Below are 22,603 nucleotides of genomic sequence, written 5' to 3'. Positions count from 1 at the left end.
TGCAGGTGCAACCAAAGTTTCCACTTGTTTCATGTTTTAGAATAAGTTTTCTTTTCCTCATTTTTAACTCCACACTTGTTGCCTAAGGTAGCGAGAGTAAAAAATTAGTATGACATTTGATGTATTTTACCATGGAACAAAGAAAGAGTATCTAGAGAGATCTGTAAAATAAAATAAAAAAAAAAATCAAGAGTAAATATGAACTGCAGTATTTAATCCAGAAGTATTCACACAATTGGAGACAAGCAGGTGGAAAGCATAGTCCCTAAGACAAATATGTTATATGTAAACAGAATAGCTTCATTGTTTCCTTTTCACATAATGGAATATCCCACCTTATTAAAATGATAAATATATTGGTTAAAAAACTGAGTGTAGAGGCAGGAGCTATGTTTCCAAAATTCAGAAGCTGTAACATGTGAAATCCCAAAGCTGCAGTGTCAAACCTTCTTGCTGAAGAACATAGACTGCCATTTAGCTATAGCAAGAATTGAAGTAAGGGGGGAAATTGTCTCTTTCCTTCCACAGTCTCTAGTGAGTATGCAGCACAACTCATATCTTTCATGATATATTCTGAAGCAGATAGCAGGAGTCTCTCATTTCTTTTAACTACAAAGAACTTCCCCTTTCCATGTATAGTAAGTTTAAAAATACTTTTAAAGATACAATATTGAGCATTCAAGTAAAAGTAACAGGGCTAGAACTGTGTGGTGCTGGCATGCCAGATTTAAAATTGAAGGGAGGAAAGAAAGATATAAATCTGACAAATTTAAAAGACTAGTGGTGAAAGGGGAATTCTCCTCACATCTATCCTGAAGTTTCAGAGCATGTGTCTAAAACATATTTTCCCTGTTACATTATTAAAGACATGAAAGAAATCCAAACAGCCAAATTCTCATCTTCCGTACTGCAAATGATTTGGAACAGTGACTCCTAAAGGAAGTAATGTTTATGCTGCTTATCACAGGCTAACCAGTCCACTCTAATTTGTAAAAACTCTGTCTGTAATGGATTTCAAACAGATCTAGCAGCAATGTTTCAAATGCATAACATGCATGGATGCAATACAGCCTCAGTGGCTTCCCAGAACTGCAGGATGTGGGCAACAAGCACCACAGTTACACCTGTAAATAACCCAGTGCCAGTCTGATGGCCAACTTCCACACAACTAGTGGATTCTCAGAATTTCTGCCACGTGTCAGGCTTCTGAGTAGTCTGAATGATTCCACAAGAGAATCCAGGAAGGCTCAGGAATAGGACTACCCAAAGCTTGGGAACTTAGGCCTACATGCATCCAAGCACTGAAGAACAGGCAACAAAGAAGGCACATTAACTGCTAGAATAGTTACAGCTTTAAGCTTTCTTCGCTGTAGCCTCTTGTACTACAATCTTTCTTATAGTTTAGTATGATTGTGGTCACTTCTCTGAATGAAAAGTCTCAAAAAGCAGAGTATTTCTCTGTAAACATTTGTACTTTTATCCTTCACAAATCTACCAATGATTTATCAGAAGTCAGTGAATTACCAATTTAGGTTAAATCAATCTACTTATCTACATACATTTTTGTGAATGGTTTTAAATCAATAGGTGAGTTTGAATTAGAGTTTAAAAAGTAACATAGAAGTATCTAAGTCTTTAATTACAACATGCTAACTTCTATAAAGTGGCCATCTTCCAATTTTTCAGCTTTCCAGCTACAACAGTTCAAGTCTGGAATACAAAAAACCACAATTTAACTATTTCCGCGTAAGAAGCCTTCTATACAATGAAGCATTATTGGTAGCTACTCCTCTGGACACTATCAAGTCAATACAGTTCGGTAGAGGAAATACTCCCATTACAAATTTTATTATTATTATTATCATTATTAATGTTAATGTTCTTATCATGATGGTTATTGTTGTCATTGTTATGCTCTGTGTGTGTAGATATACATACATATATGACATGAAGTACACGATGATATGCTCATTCAGACTTAGTGCAATTACATTTAAAATCAAGATGAAATTCAAGCTCATCTGAAGAACAAAAGCATTAGTCAATTTTAAAATTCTCTGATATCCAGTTCAGTAAGCTCAGCTCAACAACAGCTCAACTCAAAAGACTTAAATCCCTAAAAATTGCGTTTACCTCAAAGTCAATTTCATATCTTTCACAGGATCAAAAATAAAACCCAAAGTAAAGATTCTGAGGAGAAAGATATCCTTCATTGCCGGCTTGCACTATTCAATAGTAATAAAAAGATTAAATTCAGGCATGTGCATACATGCCTATAGCCAGGGTTATGAGTATAACTGTACGACAAAGCTCAGTGAAGGCTACTTGAGAAGAGTCATCACTTCTATGACCTTGACACTGCTTGGTCCCACAACTTCTATACAATTTAGTGATGTGTGAGAACAGATGATGGTGCAATACATAGAAATGGCAGCATTTAAAATTCATAGTAGCGTAAGGCCATTACTTTTCCCACTGGGCCACTTGAACTTTAATAATGTCTGACCTAGTTGCCCAGTAAGTTCTAGCAGCAGACAGAGGAAAATTGCCAGTATTAGATACTGTTTGATTTTTCATTTAGGAAGACTTAGAAGTTCCTTTAAGAACAGAGCACCAATTCTTCCTGTAGACACCTAATTTTTTGGTGTCTCTTGTAACAACTAATATATTTTAAAACAACTGCAGACTATGAACAATCTGTATCAGATGTGAAAAAAATAAATTGCAGTGGTAAGTACAAATAACCAATACAGGCAATGAGCCCCAAATAATGCTAGCTCTTTGCAGAGATAAATTACACCTTCTTTCACCCACACCACAAAAATCTGACTTCCAACAGCAATAACCTAAGTGTAACTAAAAATACACCACACTCAAATAATTACAAAGTATTTATGATCAATCTCCCAACCTGAAAAGAGAAGAACAAAAATGCTGGCTGCCCATTCACATATATATGGTTATGATGAGAAGAACAGTAAGGTGCTTTAACAGTGGATAAATACTTAGCATATTAAAAAAATCACAGCAATAGAAGAGTAGCAGGTCCATACAAAAAGAAACTATTCTTTCAGTCCTATAATCTTAGCAAACAAGTTGTGAAAAGAGACAGTAATTTGCCTAAGATACTGTTCTGATAAAATTTCTTTCTGAAATTAAACAATGCTTATTGCATGAATGTCTGGAACCTATTCCAATGCCAAACCCACACATAGACCTCTATAAGTAAACACTTTTACACCAAAGTTTCAAGTCTCTTCCATTAAAATATAAAACTATTTTGCAAGGTTCAAATTTTCAAACCGAAAAATATTTTCAGATGTAATACATAACAACATATATTCACAATAATGGCTTAAGACATACATTGTCAATGTTAAAATGTGAAATTAAAACTCCCAAATATTCTGACATCAGGCTTCAATGACTACTGAACATCCTCACCTTACAGACTGCAGAACATGTCTGGTACCTTTCAAGAATCTAATCAGGGAACCCCCTGACAAAGAAACTGATAGGAGTCAAATAGGGGTTATCTCCACAAACACCTTGATAACCTCAATACTTGTCCACCATTTCCTGGTATTCTCAAGAATTCTGATTTTAACTCTATCATTAAATTTTTTGAGAAAATTTAATTTAAAAAAACCCAATGCTTAAGATTAGCAAAAGTAGATGATTTGCTATGTCCTTGATTTCAACTACTCCAAGTTACTTAGCAAGAAGTTTTTTAATATCCAGGAAAGAACCAGTGAATGTCCCAAAGCAGAGGTGTACAGCAGCATACCAGACACTGAGGAAAAAGGCAAAACAACTGTGAACTTCTCATTTGCACTCAACTGTACATCATCCACAGTTTACTTCAATTTACTTCAGGTAAGACTGTACCAAAAACATGTTTGCAATTTTGACATCTTTATCTTAGTAGCACAATCGAAATGTTGAACCATTAGACAAAAACACACTAAAGCAGCTCCTTATCTGACATTGGTTGTGCAAAGAAGGATGTTCCTAGCCAGCAACAGCAATGGACCTCAACAAACAGTTAAGGCAAAGAAGATACAATTTAAACCAGGGATTTATCCTTCTTTTTTATCTGCCCTACTGATAGGGCCAAGGTCCACACGTTGAAAATACACTCAGTAGACTATTACTGGAAAGCAATATTTGAAATATTTACATGTTTATCCCCTCATTTTGTTTGGATTAGTCTATTGTGCTACTTCCTCTTATGCCCAGGAGAAGAAATAGACCAGAAGTTAAGGCAAGTTTTTCAGATTTCAATCTCAAATTTACTTAGTGGGGACAAAGGGGAAAATAATTCCACTTTCTAGCTTTTTTTTTCAACAAAACGATATTGTTCTGTGCAGGTCAGGTATTTTAGAAAAAAGTATTTTTATGAATAAATGGCAATTCAGAGCAAATTAGATTGCTCATTTTGTATTAAAATATTAGCCTGCATGTAAAAAGCATATATGTGCTGAACTAAATAAACCCCTGAACACCCTTAAACAATTTGCTCCTAAAAATATATAATCAAATTTAGAAAACTGTAAACTACATTTAAAATTTATTATTTACAAGCAATTAATTACAAAGACAGCCAGGTGGCTTTCATTACATAAATTACTGTTAATGACACTTGCCTCATGCTGCTACTGTATTTAGCATTTGCATGCATCACATGTCAAGCACACACACTGTTGCATAGGTTTTTCCAGGGTAAAAAGTGAACATCTTAAGTCAAAAAAGCTTCCAGTTGTCCAATCAAAACTGTTAATTCCTTAAACAAGTCAGGATCTTATTGATGTTTCCCATTCAGAATATAACCCAAAATATATTCAGGATAAAATTTCAAGAATCAAACATGGATGATATAGAAGTGATAGTTTTTAGTAAATTCTCATTTTGGTTATGATGTGGATTCAAGGCAAGAAATGAATCCATTTATAGCTAGTTCTCTTGAGATTTTAGGGCCCAAGACATTGTCTATAATTTTAAAAAAATTACAATTTTTAAGCTTTTTATAATTATAGAACAAAATGGGAAAAAAGATAATAATTATTGTCTGTCTACCCAACAATGCACTATTTTGTCTTGTATATCTAAGCTGTTGTACCATGCATGCAGATAGTTACAAAGCCTACTTTCAGCCCCAGGGATATAGCTTATTATGCCATAGAGGGAACAAAGTAGTTTAATGCCACTACTTACTTTCCCTTGGAAAGATTGCAGAAATGCACAAGAAGGAAATCCAGCTATTTCTTTTTACTAGTGTTCTTCCAACACACTTTTAAAAAAAGCTATCTACCTGAAACTGGCAGGCAATATGAAGGAAACATCAAAAGAGCTGATCACAACATTACATTAGTGAATCCTAAAACTTCTCTAACCCTTTCTACTCCTATCAACAGGCTTTTCTTTTCCCTTCCTCCCCTCTCCAGAGGATTTTTCTGGTGTTCCTTATATATTGCCCTGAAAATACATAAAATGACTATAAGCTTTGTTTCCCACAGTGCCACTGCAGGAAATGCTGGCTTTCCAGAACTCTTACTCCACAGAACAGAATCTAATGGAACACTAACGGAACAGAATCATCTCTGATATAAACAGTCAGTTAGATTGACTGTACAGCATCACCTTCACTAAGCACCAAAATTTCACCAGTTTTGGTAGAATGAGCCAAGAGGCTTTGACAAATAAATGTGGAAGCCAAGGAAAAATAAACATTAGTTCTCTGTTAAAATACATTGAAGATTAACTCAGCATGCATCAGGTAATATGGCATGACCACTGACACTTCCTAAATTTTTATGACTTACCAAAATCATAAATAAATACACACATTTCTGTCTTTACATTAAGTCCATAAGGACTAAAGTTAAAAAAAAATAAAAAATCAGTGAGGAAGGTTGTTAAATAAGCTTCCCTGGAATTCACTGAAATTTGATGGATAATATCCTTCAGCTTTCAAAAATGCCTCACGAAAACATCCAACTCTATCCTCCCATATTTTGAAGTTTTAATATATTATAGTAAAGCAACAAAGACCACAAAGCTTTCCTCTCTTTCAGATTAATCTTAATTTTCTCTTCACATTCAAATATCAGGTCTTTATATGTTACCTAATTTCTAAGACTGGCAAACTAACAGAATTAGGACTTCAGAAAATAGTGAAAATTGAGAAAGAGAACAAAATATTCTCAACTGAAATGTTTACATGTCTGCACATTAGTGAGTTACACATATACATTATACATTACGTATCTTATAAGAGAGTATATATTCTTATAAAAGAGATCTCTACTTTTAACTAAAAGGTATCAATAAGAGTATGTTGAGATCAAGTTTCTAGTTTTTAGAAACCAAAGATCTAGAGTGAAGAAGGCAGCTGAGCCATAAATTAGTACTTTGGGGTGAATAACCTTTGTTTTCAAACCTATCATTCTAAGAATAAGTAAAAGATCCTTCTAACAACTTTTATTTAAAGGTAATTTCTTCTTCCTCATGACAGCAAAATTTTAAGGCCAAAAGTGTAAAAAATGGCATTAATGTGATTTTTATCACAGCAGATATACAAGCATTTTTTGTCTGTCTATACTCCCAAAGTATCTTGTTAATGCACTTCTTTCCACTAAACCAACTGCTAAGAAATATTTAACTTAAAGTTATGGCTGTTCATGTGTAATCTGTTACCTGGATTAAAAAAAAAAAAAAAGGCAGAAGGCCCCTCTATCCACCTAATCACCATATCAATGACACATGCCACAACAGAGAAGCACTAGTTTATTTGATTGATCATGGTAGATAAACTCCAAATAACAGAGAAATTAACAAATGCTTGACATTTGCTCAACATCCATTATTCTGACACTGCTTTCAGGATTTCAAAGCCTGGGAGTATGCTTAATCAACATTCATATTCCCTAGTGAGCTACAGGCACCATATTGCGCCCCGCCTTAGTACTGATGAAAACTGCATATTGGCCATTTCCAAAATGTTCTGGGACTCCACGCAGGGCCCCTTCTCTCCCTTGTTCCTGTTCTGCAGTTTTCTTTTAAACACTTCCAAGACAAAAGCATCTGCCAGTTTTTCTCTCTAGGGATGTATGCAAAATGAACTTAACAGTTTTAAGGCAAGAGAAACCCTCACATCTAAATTCATTCATGGGACAGAAAAGGGTCTAAGAGGCCTCTCTAGGGACAAAACCCTGCTGAAATTTTCCCCGACAACAGTGGGAGCTTTATAAAATCTAAGTCCAGACAATTTCCAATTCAAATGCCCAGCATAGCATGACCTTTGTCAGATCTATGAGCCCTAGATGCACCCACTATTTTTTTATTCTAACCAGCACAGACATTAGACAGGGCACTACTGCTAAGCAGGAGGTTGACTATTTGCATGCTCTTCTATTGTGAAAATGTAACAGTGACAGCACTGTGTCGAATTCTTTTCCCTCTAGAACTTTAACTCCATAGGAGAGGCATAGCTGACAGATGACTCTCCCAACATCTGTGTTATGTACACTGCACAGCTGAGGAACCTTGGATCATTGTCACAGCTTCTCAGAGATGACCTACACCTTTCTTATACCTACACATGATCAAAAAAGTAAAATAAAAATTTGAAAATGCCTTTTCTTAAATGAAAAGTAAATATGGCAAGAAAGATTAACATAATTTAGTCATTAAGCTGTTCACATAGCAGCTCACCATATGTTGTATAAATGTCCTATACAAAATAATTTATCAGACCTGACACGTTGCACATCATATTGTATTATTTAATATGCTTACTAAAATTTCATGGATCAAGCGCCACTTCTGAAAGCGTACAGAAAGCCCTAGAAAATATTTCTTCATCTTCTGTGATTTATTTTGATTGCCTTTTACAGCTACATGATAAAGTAGAACTTGCAAAATTACGAGGTTAGGGTTTACACAGCTATTGCTTCATACACTATAACAATTGGCTTCATGTCTATATAACATTTTACTTCCATTTAATATTCAGAAGCACATTAAACTAAGCACACTGCTTTCCACTGTATATTTTAATAATTTCAATTGGTTATTTCAGTAAACATCCTGATCTACTAATGCAAGGCTCCACTGAGAGAAAGATATTCTTGCAAAAAGAAACTAAAGAGCTAAGAATTACAAAATAAACTAAAACAAACAAGTGATGTGATACATGCTTACCTCCCTATATCTGTCTACATAAAAACATATTCATTTCCACACAGTAGCTGAAACATTCGAATATTATCTTTATATTACTGTGATTTAAAATGTTAGAATGACAGGCATCTATTGCAGATAAATGGACAAAATTCTCTACCCAGAAACCTTGAAACCACAAAAAATAACAATGTGTAAGAATGATCGTCTGTCACTGTCGAGGTCTGTGTCTAAATAGTAAATTAAAACAAAAAGTGTAAGCAGGAAGCTTGTGAATAATAGTTGTTGGGCAACCAATGGAATTTGTTCGGAAAAAAATGCTCAGCACTTAGATGACATATCAAGCAGACAGATACAGTTAGGAAAATATTTAGTCTGAAACTATGCATTTATTCCATAAAGGACCATTTTCCTTTCTTTCTCAGACCACTGATGTCAAAGGAACACAAAACAAAAGAGATAAAAAAATGTAGCCCAACTTACTCTTTTTGGTCAACAATTATATTCTCCTGTTTCTAATGACAGGATAAAGGAAAACATATTCCTCTGTTAGATCACTCATTGCAATAAGGTCATTGAACTCCATTGGGACTGGAACTTGCTTGGCTTACTGGATTACCTGCCAACTGGTCAAAGCAGATCTTCGTTTTTGAGCTCTGTAGGAACCAGAGATCTAGCTTTCAAGTATTTTGTGCACCCTAAGAAAATGCACTTGTCTAAGAGGACATATTGCTGAGCTGTGTTGAAAACGGAAGGAGAGCTGCATTTACAACATGCATTTTATATTAATGTCATAAATGGCTGATGTTCAATAGTAATTTCATATATAGGAATGCACACTCACTCTCTGCCTATTAGTTACCGTACTCTCAGCAAGTTGTAGCCTCCAAATGAGCATCTGTATTCCACAGAGGAGATGCAATAAAGGACTGAATGTTACCAGTATCAACAGAGGACTGGTAAGAATTTCTGCCATCTCCCAGCCAACCACAAATAGAAAGAGAGATACGTGATGTCTTTATTGTTGCCTGTGTCCTCAATTAACAACAGGGAACTCCAAAAGACCCTTTATAGTAATTCAGTCACAAGAGTATTACTTCCATCCTGGTCACAGTTTCTATGTTGTCTTTGAAACAGTTTCAGACAAGCTGCACCGTGTAAGAGATTACCTTTGCTATCACACAGGTCTTGTTCAAAGGAGTATTTGATAATATTCTGCTTTCTGTGAAAGAAAAATGTGTGCTATCTTAGGACATTTTTATTCAGTGTTGAAGTTTCTAGAGGTATATGGGAAACTAGGCCATCAAATGCTTCCAAGACTTTGAAGGCTAAATACAGATATGCAAATAGAGGACAATCATCCAAACAATAAAGTCCTCCTCAGCACAACATCTTGATCTGAAGCCTTTTTCCACATTTGGATAGACACAAACACTTCTTAACATTCTATTCAGATGAAAAGGATAAAGCAAGGTTCTGAAGTTCAACATTCTCTGGTACAAAGCAATGGGAATTGTTACTATCAATTACATTGATACAATTAAATATCAATACAAATACAAATCAATTACATTGTTACAATCAAAAAGCAACTGTTACTACCAATTAGGCTACTGGATATCCTGGTGGGTGCGATGAAAGGGATAATATCTCCTATTCATATCACTGTCATTACTCAAAATGTTATGGACACAAGAATTTTAAAAAAAGGTTGTACCAAAATAAAGCATAAGATACGTAAAAATGCTTTAGTTGTTTACAAACAGAAGTTTTTATCCTAAGTTGCTCACAAACCATAATGTTTTTCCCATGACACACAGATTCCTGTTTGGCAGATTTAAGCCTTTTGACAAGAATTTCATTTACTTTGAATTCTTCATTTGAAGTCCATGGACAACAAAAACTTCATAAGATACAAGCTGAAAACTAATGACAGAGCATGCCTATGGGAGGTTGAAATCTACTTGTATGGTACCAACTAGTCAAACAAAAACATAAACAAGGCTTTTAACTATCACCTGATCAGAAGAACAGAAAGAATTATCTTTCCATTCCTCTTTCAATGTTGTTGGTTTTTGTTAGTAACAATACTCTATCAAGCTTATCTTAGAAGACAATTTTATAAGGATCAGTTCCTGTATTGCATTTTCTTGCAGAAATTAATCCTTAACATTATTTCACTCAGTTTAGAGTGCAATTCAAGCTTCTGAAACGTTCACATTACAAATGGAGATAGGTGTTACTTTCACCAGGAACTTAAAGGAATGAACAACTTAAAATTAACTTTCATAGAAGCATATATACTGTTTTTTAAAGTGATGAGATAAGCCATAAGGGGCATATATCAGCACCAAAATGGTTGTAGTCATTAATTTAAGTAATAAATCATAGGTCCTGCCAACAATGATAGCAAACAGATGCTAACAAGAAAATGTACTATTTAATATGTTGCGTGTTATAAAAAAGTAAGTATTTAGGACACTTCTTAAATGTTTATAATAATATGCATTTAATACATTACTGTTTTGACACATACAAGAATCAAATTTATAGGTCTCAGTCAGGACTTGCTTTCTCTTCTGTGAACACAGAATGGATCCCTGAGAAGAAAAAGCTCAAGAAGTCAATGTTTCAAATGTTTGCAACCAAATCAAATCGTTTGCCTTGCTGTCTTGAAGTAAATATCATAAGCATTGAATCTCATGAGAAAACAAAAATCAACTTATTTGCTTTTATGTAAACATAAGTTTTTTCCCTGAAAGCTGGAAGAAAAATCAAGTAACTATAAAGTTTATCTATATGTATGGACAGCAAAATATCTTAACATTTGCAAAGTTAAAAAGTAATTCTGTACAATCCTTGCACACAGAATGTAAATATTGAATAACTCTCAATGAGTCTGCCAACCCACAAAAACAGCAGTTTTATTTTCCACTCCGTCTTATTATTTGTTTCTTATATCGGTTTATATAATACCATGTAACATTACAATTATTTTCACCAAAAGCATCACTTGCAAAAATGCCAAAACCAAAACAAAATCTATGCTAGCAATTAAAAACTATTCCATTCCTTCCATTCACAGTCACACTCCTCTCTGGACTCTGAAAGCCATACATAATAATGATCTGATTCTGGTACTGACACATGAGAGCGTAAGAAATGCAATTTCGCCTTTTGGCAAGCTCTGCCACACTAAATAGAACCACTGTGCAAACACCTTTCCTAGCCGGCATCTCTGCTGCTGTACAGCCTGCTGCATAAGGTCCCTCTGCAGGAGGGTCAATTGTTACTAAGATCATCACTGCTTCTTCCAAACATTTAAACATTTTTGTTTTGCTTTAAGGAAACTATTTAGATAATAACACCCCTGTTTCATTCTGATTTTCAATGAACTCTCTTGTTACCAGCATAGCTCCTTTCTTGGAAGTGCTTCCCTCAATGTTTTAAAACACTTGAGAAAGCAGTGATCAGAGTATGGAAACTAAATTTTCTTCATTAAATCTACTGAAGCAGATATTAAAAATGCATTTAATATACTGGGGATGGCTGGTGGGCATCACTGACTGTGACAGGCCAGTTACTGATGAGCTGCTGTCAGACGGCCTTCTCAGCAGGGATCTGTGTCTAAGGCTGCTGAAGGACAGCAATATCTTCCCTTGTGTGTAAGCTCTATTCATCTCCCAAGTATTTACTAAATCACAGACCTCTGCACACAAACCCAGTGTTTCAGCGCATGCTAACAAATGATGGATGGCCTAGTCAATTCGTTATGTCCTGAAAGCGTGATTTCCTGCCATTCCAATCATCAAACCTCTAGAGCCTTCAGAGCTGATCAGTCCTGGAGAATATATTTTGCAGGCTCTATTAAAGGAGTAGAGGTTCTTTCTATTAGTCTCAAACTTTTTTTTTTTCCCCCTGGCTGATTTAAAGAGAACTCTCTCCTTCCAACAACTCTTCTATGTGTAAAGTATTCAGCAAATGCACCTTTGGTACATCAGTGAAATAATACTCCTAGAACATGAGCCAGTTAAAAAGATGAATTTTGTTTGTGACTACTACAAATACGACAATATTTTATTTAAATTCATCTATATGTCTTTATTATGTAACCTAGACAACCCCCAAACCATTTCGTAACTTAGCTTTTTTGATCAAATACCTTTTACAGCAATGGAGTGCTCAAAAGGACTTGTTTTCTTTGTATTTGCCTAGTGAAACGAATCAGAACGCTCTTAATTACATTCCTCTTAAAAGCATAAGACACTTAGGAATAAACTTCTTGATGTTCAAAAGACAGGCTGGCTGTCAAAGAAACAAAGCTTCTAGATTTCACCCTTTTCATAGCAAGGCAATATCATGAACAGTCTTTCTTCAATGTGTTAGAGGAGAAATTTTATTTACCTATTCAGTGATCTATAGAAGTACAATATACATGCCTCACTCCTCTTACTCTGAAACATTGAGCCTCAAATGAAATAGTCTTCAGCTGCTGACGAGTTTACTGTGCACAGTACCACAAGTTTTTAAAGGTGGTATAACAGGTATGAGTAAAGTTTAGGTAAACAAGCATTTAGTTATTCTGAAGTGCAAAGACCTTGGATTTCTTTGCTTGCTAGGTGTGATCCAGACATAGCCAGTACAAACCAATCCACATTGCCCTACTGTTCACCTCAACCTTGACCTGGAGATTAAACTCACTTTTATTGCACACAAAGGTCATCTATGTTAGGTCAAAATTCAAAGTCCCTTGTCAGCTAAGGTTGATATATTCCAACCTTTCCTACTCTAATGCATCAAATTTTTCATGGTGAGGTCATATTCAGCAGACAGTGTATTCAGCAATTTATCGTGCCATTGTAATATAGCCCAGAATATGACTGTCCAAAAAACAATGCATGAATAAAATATTTTCCATTCTGATGTAGCAAATCCCCTACACTCATAAAACTCGAGCCTAGACTCATTTGCAGGTTTCAGAAGAATGATGCATTATGGAGTTATTTCTAAGATACAATCAAGAATTACCATTTCTATCACAATATTCCTTAAACACAAGCAACATTAACGTAATGGTACCCTAAAATCCACAAGTCAATTAAAAAGCACATACGGTCAGTGTTAAAACTTCCACTTCATCCTTCCTTAACAGCCACCACAATCTTGCCTTTAAGTCTATAGACATCTGTTGGTCTGTCTGATGACACCAAGCTTGCTTTAGAATAAAACACTTAGAAAAGGACTATGCCACAAGACATATCCTTATCCTCCTGGTGATTATCACATCCATGGAATTTAAGAAGTGTCAGAAAGTACAACCAAATTAAACCTCACAAAGCAACACAGTAGTGTACATGTTGACCAAGACAACTCTCCTAGCTTTGACCATGAAAGGATTTTCTTTTTTTCTTTTCTATTTCCTTTTCTTTTAAATCTTCTTCTGCTCTTTTTCTGTTTTCTTTTCTCTTTTTTGTCGATTTTATTATTTTCTTTTGCATTTTACCCCTTTTCCCTCTTGCCTATATTTTTCTTTCTTCCCATTGTTTTCTCTTTTCTCTGCATTTTTTCTGCTTCTTTTTTTTCCCCTCTCTCTTTCTCTTTTTTTTCTTTTCTTCTGAATTAAACAAAAGCACTTAACACACAGCTCCAACAGACTCAGAATGCATTTTCAAATTATAGGGAACTAATTTCCACATCTGCTTTAAAAGGCCCCCTCCAATCATTGTATTTCGCCATCAAATCTTCAAAGGATATAGGATTGGCTTCTAAGTGATTTGTATAAATTCCTCAAGGCCAAAAAAGGTTTCCCTTTACTCAGCCAAAATGAATGTCACAAGTGTAATAAGTCCTGTTCTGTGTAATTTTTTTTTATAAAAAGAAATGTACTCCCATATGGTAGCACTTCACAAACTGGAAGGGGAAAATATTAAGAGAGAAGAAAGAGATTTATCAGTACTCAACAATTTAGAAAATAAAATTTACGCAATTTTTTTGTGTATTTCAAACAAAATTTCAAGACTGATGATTAAAATAGTTTTGTATTTTGCTACAATGGACAACATATGTGGGAGTGTGTGTAAGGAAGAAGATGTTACACCTACAAAATATGTGACAAAAAACTACAATGGACTTCCTTCAAAATTAACTTTCATGCTGACACACACTTACATATTACACCACACCTGCTTTTCTATTAATAGGTGACACACAACTCAAAAAACCCCTTCTACCTCTCCAAAAAAAAAAAAAAAAAAAAGGACCCATGTCCTGAAAATCTAGTATTTACATGTGCCAGTGGAAGTTTTCCTGTCTGTTGGTATTGGAAAACCACGAATGTGAGCAAAACGATATTTTCCATTCTATTCCGAAACTTTCCACTGCTATCAATATCTAACTTTTAAGTCAGTGTCTTCTGTTTAATTTGATGAATACTAAAGGAGACAGTTTTTCTGAGTTATACCCTGATATTGTTTATTTCTTTCACACAATACGTCATGTTACAGGAGAGAATTGGAATCCTTCCTATTTTGGGTCGTAGCATCAGCAAACAGTTTGTTAGCAAGTCACACCAAATCCAACCATTTACAAGTTCTTTAATGCTTGTTCACTTTTATTTATGTGAAAAGAGAAACTGCCCACTGGTTCAGCCTATCAAAGCTCTGATATAGGAGATTTTCTACCAAGGGCTCAAATAACATCTTTCCAAAGGAAATATTATCAGTCGTTCACATAATTACTTTGCACAAGTAATTTTTAATTTAATTTTAGGATTATTTAAAATATGCTACATTTTATTGTGCATCACTTCTTGAAACGCATACATTGCTAATTCTCTTTTCAATTAATGACCCAAGACCTCTTTCTCATCTCTTACTATCAATCTGTTTACTTGTAACATTTACTGTAGCTTCAAGTACACAACAAATTTTAAATTATATTAGGTTTTTGCTACATAGAGTAGACAAAAACTCCATGTCAACCTTTGTTACTCTGAAGTCTAATATAAAAGAAGAAAGTGTAAAAGTTTGAAAATTCTACTCTTTCATTGATACTCTTGTTAAATTGTCCAGAACATTTAAATACAGTACAGTGGTACCATGCATTTCCCACATGATGAGACCATTTATATAGGCAGAGCATGAATTTGTGTCATTACTAAATACTGAGAATATAGAAAAAGGGAGTTTAAAATGTACCTTTTAACTTATTTTTCCAGAACAAGTTTCTAGCACTCATAGGCACAAAGGTAACTTTCTGAATGAGATTTGCTAGATTAGTGTTTGCAGAGTAGTGAAAAATAGCTTAGTTCTTCTGCTTTTCAAAATAATTAAGCAGCTATTCAGAGGAGCAGAAGTTACACGAATAATGTTGGGTTTGCTATGACAAGAACATTTCTAGGCAGGAGAGAGCACAACTGAAGTGTCACACAGCAGTAGTACACCTGTTCATAAATACAACCTGTCTAATAATCCTGTGCCTGAGTTCAGAGCCTCGAACTCTGCGAGCCAGGGAGGCAGCTATCTGCCCTCTGCTCATGAGCCTCACTGCCAGTCTGCCTTCCCGGGTAAGAGCAGCTCCAAAGAGCACTAGTGCAAAGCATGAAGAATTGTCCTTTCACCTCGACTCACTCTGCAGCCTTCAGACACCAGAACACAGAATTGGAGAAAAAAGGGGGGATGCAAGAGAAGAGCAGTTCCACCCTCCTGTTTCTCATCACAACCATCATGGGCTCATCAGTACTGCTTGACAATCTAAGCAACTGCACAAAAGCAGAATAAAATTATTCACAAAAAAGCAACATATTGCCTTGTAAATACAATTGGTTTCAAGAGGAAAATGAGAGGCCTATCCACCCCCAACTCTGAAAAACAAAACAAGAGGCAACAATGACACTGGAAAAGAGGAAGAAAAAATGCTTCCTCAGTTTCAAGTTGCGGGTAAAAGAAATAACATTCATACCATACATTTAAACTTCTTTAGGGTCTTTGTTTCAATATGAATCATCACAGAGAAAGTGGTAAAATGGAGCAGATAATAAAAAACAGATTATTTTTTCCAACTTACACTGTAACACATTACTGTGCAGATACATTTTTTTTTAAATTAAAATTTTGCAGAGATGCTTTCCAGGTCTGGTGTCATTTAATAAAGCTATCAATAATTTGGAGAAAGAGCAACACAATTACTGAAAATGTGTTGAAAACTGAAGTGATACTAAGTGATGGAGAGCAGAGGTCATCAATGTAAAGGAATGTGAATCCCTTAATATGCTGTGGGAACAATGTGTGTGCATTCCAAAAATCAAATACGAAGTTACACACATTAAAACCAAATAGCCATACCCAAGTACATCAATATGAAACTGTGCATCACATTTTCCTCTTGCTTACTGGGAAAATAAAAAAAGAGAAAAATTTTAAGAAGTACTCTCACATTTATGCCAGGTTCGCTTACCTTTCTACTGCAAAAAAAGCTCCTCCTGATCATGTGGCAGTACGTTTTCACACAAGGACCACAAATAGGATGGTAACTTTTCTGAATAGATGCACAAAAGTGACGAACTGCACATAGAAGCTGGTAGAAGTCAGTTGATAATAGCAGCTGATACTTTGAAACCTTAGTACTTTGAAGATCTCTATAACACAGTTTGTACCTAAATAGTCTCAGAAACTAATGCTTCTTCTAAAGGACTACAAGTGAAGGTATCTAAAGGAAAGTTGGGCTAGAGGCACCAAGTTTGTTTAACAACTTGAAAAAAGGAAGAGAAACAATACAGATTACACAAAACTGTGCTATGGAAAAATATAGCACTCCTCAATGGACTGAAACACATTTCACAACAGTTCAGTCCAAGAACTTGAAAAGCACGGGTTTTGCAATCACTAAAAGATGTTCAAGGCTACTGAGACAACTTGAACCATAAGAAAGTTTCTGGAATCTCCCAATTCAAGTACAACATGGTGAAAGAAGCTCCATCACTCAGAACAGAACCAAGCCAGAAAAAATCCACATTTAAAAAAACCCCCAAGACAGTATCATAATGAATTGGCTCACCAAAGCTTATATCCTTAGAAAGCTTGGTAGAGACTAGAAGAAGACTGTCATGGGTAACCCAAAATGTTACTGTAGTCCATATTCATCCATGCCCAAAAATTGTTATGGCCTCTTTTAAGATCCAACGCAAACAGAACTGGAACCACAGGGCAGAGGGAGCATTGCTTTTTAAGTTGGAGCTGGGAAGTGAGGAAAGAACTCTCTGCTGGCAGCATTTGCCAAAAGTGGAGGCTCTGCTTTGGAGGGGTTACTTTGGGTGGTTGGTTGCACTTTTTTCCTGGACTTGCAATAGTAGCCACTTGGAAAAACTGCATTTCACAATCAAAAACTGTTTTGGAGTAAACTTTGCAAAGTCAGCCAATTACTGGGGCCCAGTCACCTCGTGTAAGGACTGACAGACTAGTTTTTCCCCCACAACACACCCACAGCTTGGAGACATCACCACCAACATGGTCAGAGTCTGGCAGGCAGTGGTGCTGACCCCACATGTGCCAGCACTTCTCCTCTGCCCCTAGAATAAGCTCCTGCTTTCTCCAGGGTTTGTTGCCATCCCTCCCCTTTGTCTCCCAGACTGTGTGATCACCTGCAAAGGCCATCTTGGAGGCAGGGTATGATGCCATTTTCCTTTCTCACCCTTGGCCATCTTGGAAAGGGTATGTCTGCCATTTTGGGTGTCTCTTCATTCTGGGGGACTTAATGAGACTTAGCAATTTTCTATCTAGTGGTTATTTACTATTATTTTTGCCTTTTGCAGTTTCATTTGTTAGTAAACTCTTACTTTTCTCACTTAGATCTACTCGTATTTTGTTTCTCCTTATTGGTGGAAAGGGATTGGTGAAAACAAAAGAGGAGAACTAATTTAAGAGTGCTCCCTTTAAGTAGTCTTAGACAAAGATTCTGTCAAGAAAGCTACAATTCAATAAGAATTGGATAGGAAGAAGAAGAGGAAAATATGTACAAGGCATATACTCGAGAAAGGTCTACTCATAAGTCAATTATGTTTTACTGATAAGAAGCTTTAGAAAAAATTTCTGAGAAACAATGTATTCTGCCATATACAGAAGAACTGAAACAATTAAAACAGTAAAGAGTTAAAATGAAGTACTAGAATATCAGTTTGGATATGAATTAAACTCTCAGAAGTTGGACCTTACAGGACAAATTAAAATAGTTTTTGAAAAAACACAGAATTTTAAAGGTCTAACTTACATCTTATCACTATAAGTAGGTAGCGCTAAGGTGATTTGTATCCAGAAGATTCCACTGTGGGCAGCTCTAACTACCATTTAAGAGAGAAACATGCACTGAAAAGAAAGATTTTAACTTTCTCAGAACATTTTCTGCAATGGCCTAAAACCAGTCCCACAATGGCTCATTCAATTTATACATTAGCTCTCATCGAGAATAGCATCTCAGAAGGACACGAGTCGATAGCTGAAGGTAAAGCTGAAGAATATAATACAAAAGTAACAAAGAAAATCACAAACTATTAGCAAATAGAAAAATTCAGGTGAGAAACTAAGCAGAAAAGGTGGTACACTTCAACAGAAAAGCACAACATTGAACATACAGAATTATCTGTCCAGTGGCGTATGCGTGAAAAAGATGAAAGGAACTACGGATCAGTGATCCAATATTGGCAGAGATTTATTGTGCTTAGTGCTCAAAATCACATTTTGATAATCCTCAGGTCATCCAAATACCCTGCTGTTAAATGGGAACATGTTAGGAGACAACTGCTGAGGATGTAACAAATACCTTAAGAATAAAGAAATGAATAATACATTGGTAATTGCTAGGCATGAAATACAAAGCACAGCATTAACAGAAAAACAACAGCAATTGGATACCCAATTTTTTGCAAAATAACTGGATTTTAAGTAAAGTAGACTAAATCCATATTCTATGGAAAGTTACAGGGTTGTAAAATATAAGAATTCCCAATGCTTGCATTAAAATACTTGTAAACACTATGAGGAGCAGTTTAGTTTTGACTTTTTGACATTAATAAGTCACATGACAATACTCTCACCTCCTGAAGCAGTTCAATAATAGTAAAGCACAAACTATGCTGTTAAAAAATTATTTAGATTCACAGGTCAGGTTGGCAGCTACCTGTACATTAAATTGTGGCAATTATTTACAGAAATTACAACTTATTCTTAGGGAGAAACTGCAGAACAAGAGTAGGCCCTTTCACAAAGCATGAAAGAGATTTTATATAAATTAGGAGCATAAAATGTGAGGGTCCAGGAAATACAACAGCTGAGGGAGGAACCAAGAGATAAGACAGTATTAGAAAAAAACTGAGCAGATTAATGCAGAAATCCAAAGACTCTCAAGATCTATGAGGCAGTAGGAACCAGAAATATTTGAAAACTGTCAATTTATGTATTGCATTACCAGTGGAATCCCATCCTTCCGGAGGAAAGATTGAAAGTGCAAGGTGAAAGCAGCTATTATGGATGTTAGTACTTTCCAGTTTGAATCAGCAACTGTTACCATATAATAATGAGAAACTGCCTATGGACACCTTCATCACACTGTAGGTACCATGACAGATTCTGGAATATTTTTTTTAAAGACTGAATTAGAAAATGAAGGTGGGTGGGGAATTTCAGTTGATTCTGGCTTTCATAAAGAGAAAAAAAAAAAAAAAATCCAGCCAGAAAGTCCAGTCAGACCCTTCTTGTGCTAGAAGAGAATGACAGAATTTCCAGACTATAAGAAAAACTTACTTACTCCACATTTATCAAACATATTACTGAAAAAGCCTCCCCTTTAAGACGGCATACAAGTTTACAAATGTCTGCAGCTTGCAGCTGGCTTCTTTTAAAGATAAGGGTTATAGAGAATGCCTGTTTTCCACATCCTAACGTATATCTATTTCAATGCACCTTCCTTACTGCTAAGGGAAGCAGTGGCCTTGGAATGTATTCTTTATCTTCCACATCTGACCTGCTAGGAGAAATAAACAAAGAGACAACAAAGAAATATCATATTCCCGAAAGAAGACGTGCAGATCTTCTTAAAATATACTTAAGACAGGCATTTTTAAAAAAGCTATCAATTCACCACTCACATAGAATATTTTAACCTTCTCCTAGCATGAACAAACAAAATTCAGGACAAATCTACAAGCAAAATTCAGAACAGGACATTCTCACGTCATAATGTGAATAACAAGATAAGAGTATAGCCACTTAATTGTGGGAACAACTACTACAGCTAACCTCTGCTTTTCAGTGCTCACCACACTTGAGCCAGCTCCTTTAGAAAAATAAATAATTTTCCTAAATAACCCTCTACTGTTAGTTGCATACAGTTGTTGCATATAGGAGTCATCAAGTTCTGAAACAGAGGACTCAACGGATCTTTGCAGCACCAAGTGAATGGACTAGGAAGTAAAACATATCAGAAAAGCCTGGTCTTTTTTGGAAAAATTTGATTAACACTCATGTGCCTATGGATCTGTCTTGGAAGTAGGTTCCTAAAAATAGTGACTGACCTGGAAAACCAACCCAAATTCTAATTTTCTTTCAGGACAACTTAAAAGGATAGTAGAAAAAGAGAACATGTGCATGTGTACGTACGCATGCACAAACAAATACACACAAACACTCCCTCCTAATTTCATCACACTGGAGGGATAAAGCCAAGTCTGAGCTCCTCAGACACATGTTGCTATGGTAAGTGCTTTTCCAAGTTGGAGAAGTACTGCACAAGGTGAGCTGGATTCCCAAAATACAACTCAATGCACTCCCTGAACCAACTGCAATGCTTTATTATCACTTCCCTGTAACAGGGCAATTCTCCCGCACTTTCCAGTGAAAGGATTTCACTGGACAGTTTAAAAGCCTAAGTTAATATTGGCTCTTCATCCACTTATGTAAGCTACACACAGGGTCAGTTTCTTCTGCCACACTTGTGGTTAAAACTAGCACGGTTCATTCAGGAAGCATATGAATGATCTTCTGTTTGGTTAGTTTCTTTCTCTCACCAAAGCAGATACAGTACTAACCCCCTACATTTTTCTGTATTGTTGCTGGTGATTTTAGAAACAGCACCACTCTTCTCCCCACATAACCCAATTTCCTTTCCTGTACAATTCAGTAATAACAATCCTTCTCCCCGCATCTGAAAGCGAAAAACCTTGCAAAGTACCTTAAAACTCTGTTGTAGCTGGTAGCAAGTAAATTTCAGCAATGAAGAATGGTGCATGGAGCACATCCTGCCATGGATACCTTCCCATCCTAGCCCATGGTCATTTGCAAGTGTCTTTTGAGAATTCTGAAACAGCTCAGGCAAGGAAGCACATGAATGGCCACAGGTCAAAAGATGATCCCTTTTCCAGTTTCAACTGGAATGCAGCAACAAGCACAGAACTACGGATCATAAAGTCTCTTCGCCCTAAGAAACAGGGGCCATGGTATTGCAGGATGGATTTCACACTTGGCCTCAGCCGTAAGGCTTTCTTTATTCACATCAGAAGACTACTTGGTGTGTAAGAAGCTCCTGGAGGACCCCAAGAGCTTTCACTTGACATGTGTCAGGGGTGCCGGGGGGAAGCGTTCTTTATTTAGTGCCAACTCGTCAGGTCACGGAGGGTGGAGCAGTACTCCTCTGTGTGCGTGTGCTGGTGATTTTGTACCGTGTGGAGCCTGAACCGGGGCACGGGGTGGAGCCGGCGCAGCGGCCCCCGCGGCCCCACGCCGGCCGCAGCGAGCCCGCAGGCCGCCGCCGGGGCCGAGCCGGAAGGCAGGATGCACTTACCTAGGAAACTTCTCCTTCAGCTTCCTCAGGCTCTGCCGGGTGGGCTGCATGTGCCCCAGGAACTGGGCTATCTCATCGTACTGGGCTTTGCTCAGCTTCATGCCTCGCACCGCTGGGGCTGCGCGGAGGCGGCAGGAGAGGCGCGGGACGCGCCGGGCGGCGAGGGGCAGAAGGCCAGTGATGGCGGGGCGGAGAACCGCGGCAACCCCGGGGCACTCGCTGCTACCAGCCCGGCGCGTAGGCAGCCACGAGCCGCCGCGGCTGCCGCTTCCCGCAGCTCCGCCCCGCGTCCCGTCCGGGGCGGTGCGAGGGGGCGGTGCGAGCGGCCATCCCGCGCTGCCGGCTCTGCGCAGCCGTTCCGCCCGGCCGCGCCAGGGCCGCAGTGCGCGCTTCCCGAGCGGCCGGGCCGCCGTGAGCCCCGGCCGTTTCTGGCCGAGTCAGGCCTGGGCATGTGCTCTGTTTGGTGGCCTGCACATCGCTTCTGCGAGCCGGCACGGTGTCTGCGAGGGCAGAAGGAGCAGGCGGCGCGGCCCCGGCCGGCAGCGGGGCCGAGGTGCTGGGTCTCGGCCGTGTTCAGGAGCGCCCGTGCTGGGCG

General features: G+C 37.2%; 1 protein-coding gene across 2 annotated transcripts in view; it reads right to left on the bottom strand.

The window, feature by feature from the left end:
- The window catches only part of CDIN1 (CDAN1 interacting nuclease 1), a 127,684-nt gene extending 105,409 nt beyond the window's left edge, over positions 1 to 22,275 (bottom strand). Inside the window, exon 1 of one of the 2 annotated variants that reach the window (XM_033063895.2) lies at positions 22,009 to 22,275. In XM_033063895.2, the coding sequence (XP_032919786.1) occupies positions 22,009 to 22,109 (101 nt within the window). In that variant the 5' untranslated portion in view covers positions 22,110 to 22,275. The remainder of the gene's footprint in view (positions 1 to 22,008) is intronic. The other variant, XM_033063894.1, reaches the window with a different exon arrangement.
- Positions 22,276 to 22,603: the final 328 nt, after the last annotated feature.

The sequence above is a fragment of the Catharus ustulatus genome, chromosome 6 (assembly GCF_009819885.2).
Source record: "Catharus ustulatus isolate bCatUst1 chromosome 6, bCatUst1.pri.v2, whole genome shotgun sequence".
Taxonomy (NCBI): domain Eukaryota; kingdom Metazoa; phylum Chordata; class Aves; order Passeriformes; family Turdidae; genus Catharus; species Catharus ustulatus.
The sequence above is the reverse complement of the archived record's forward strand: the minus strand, read 5'-3'. Positions and strand labels throughout refer to the sequence as shown.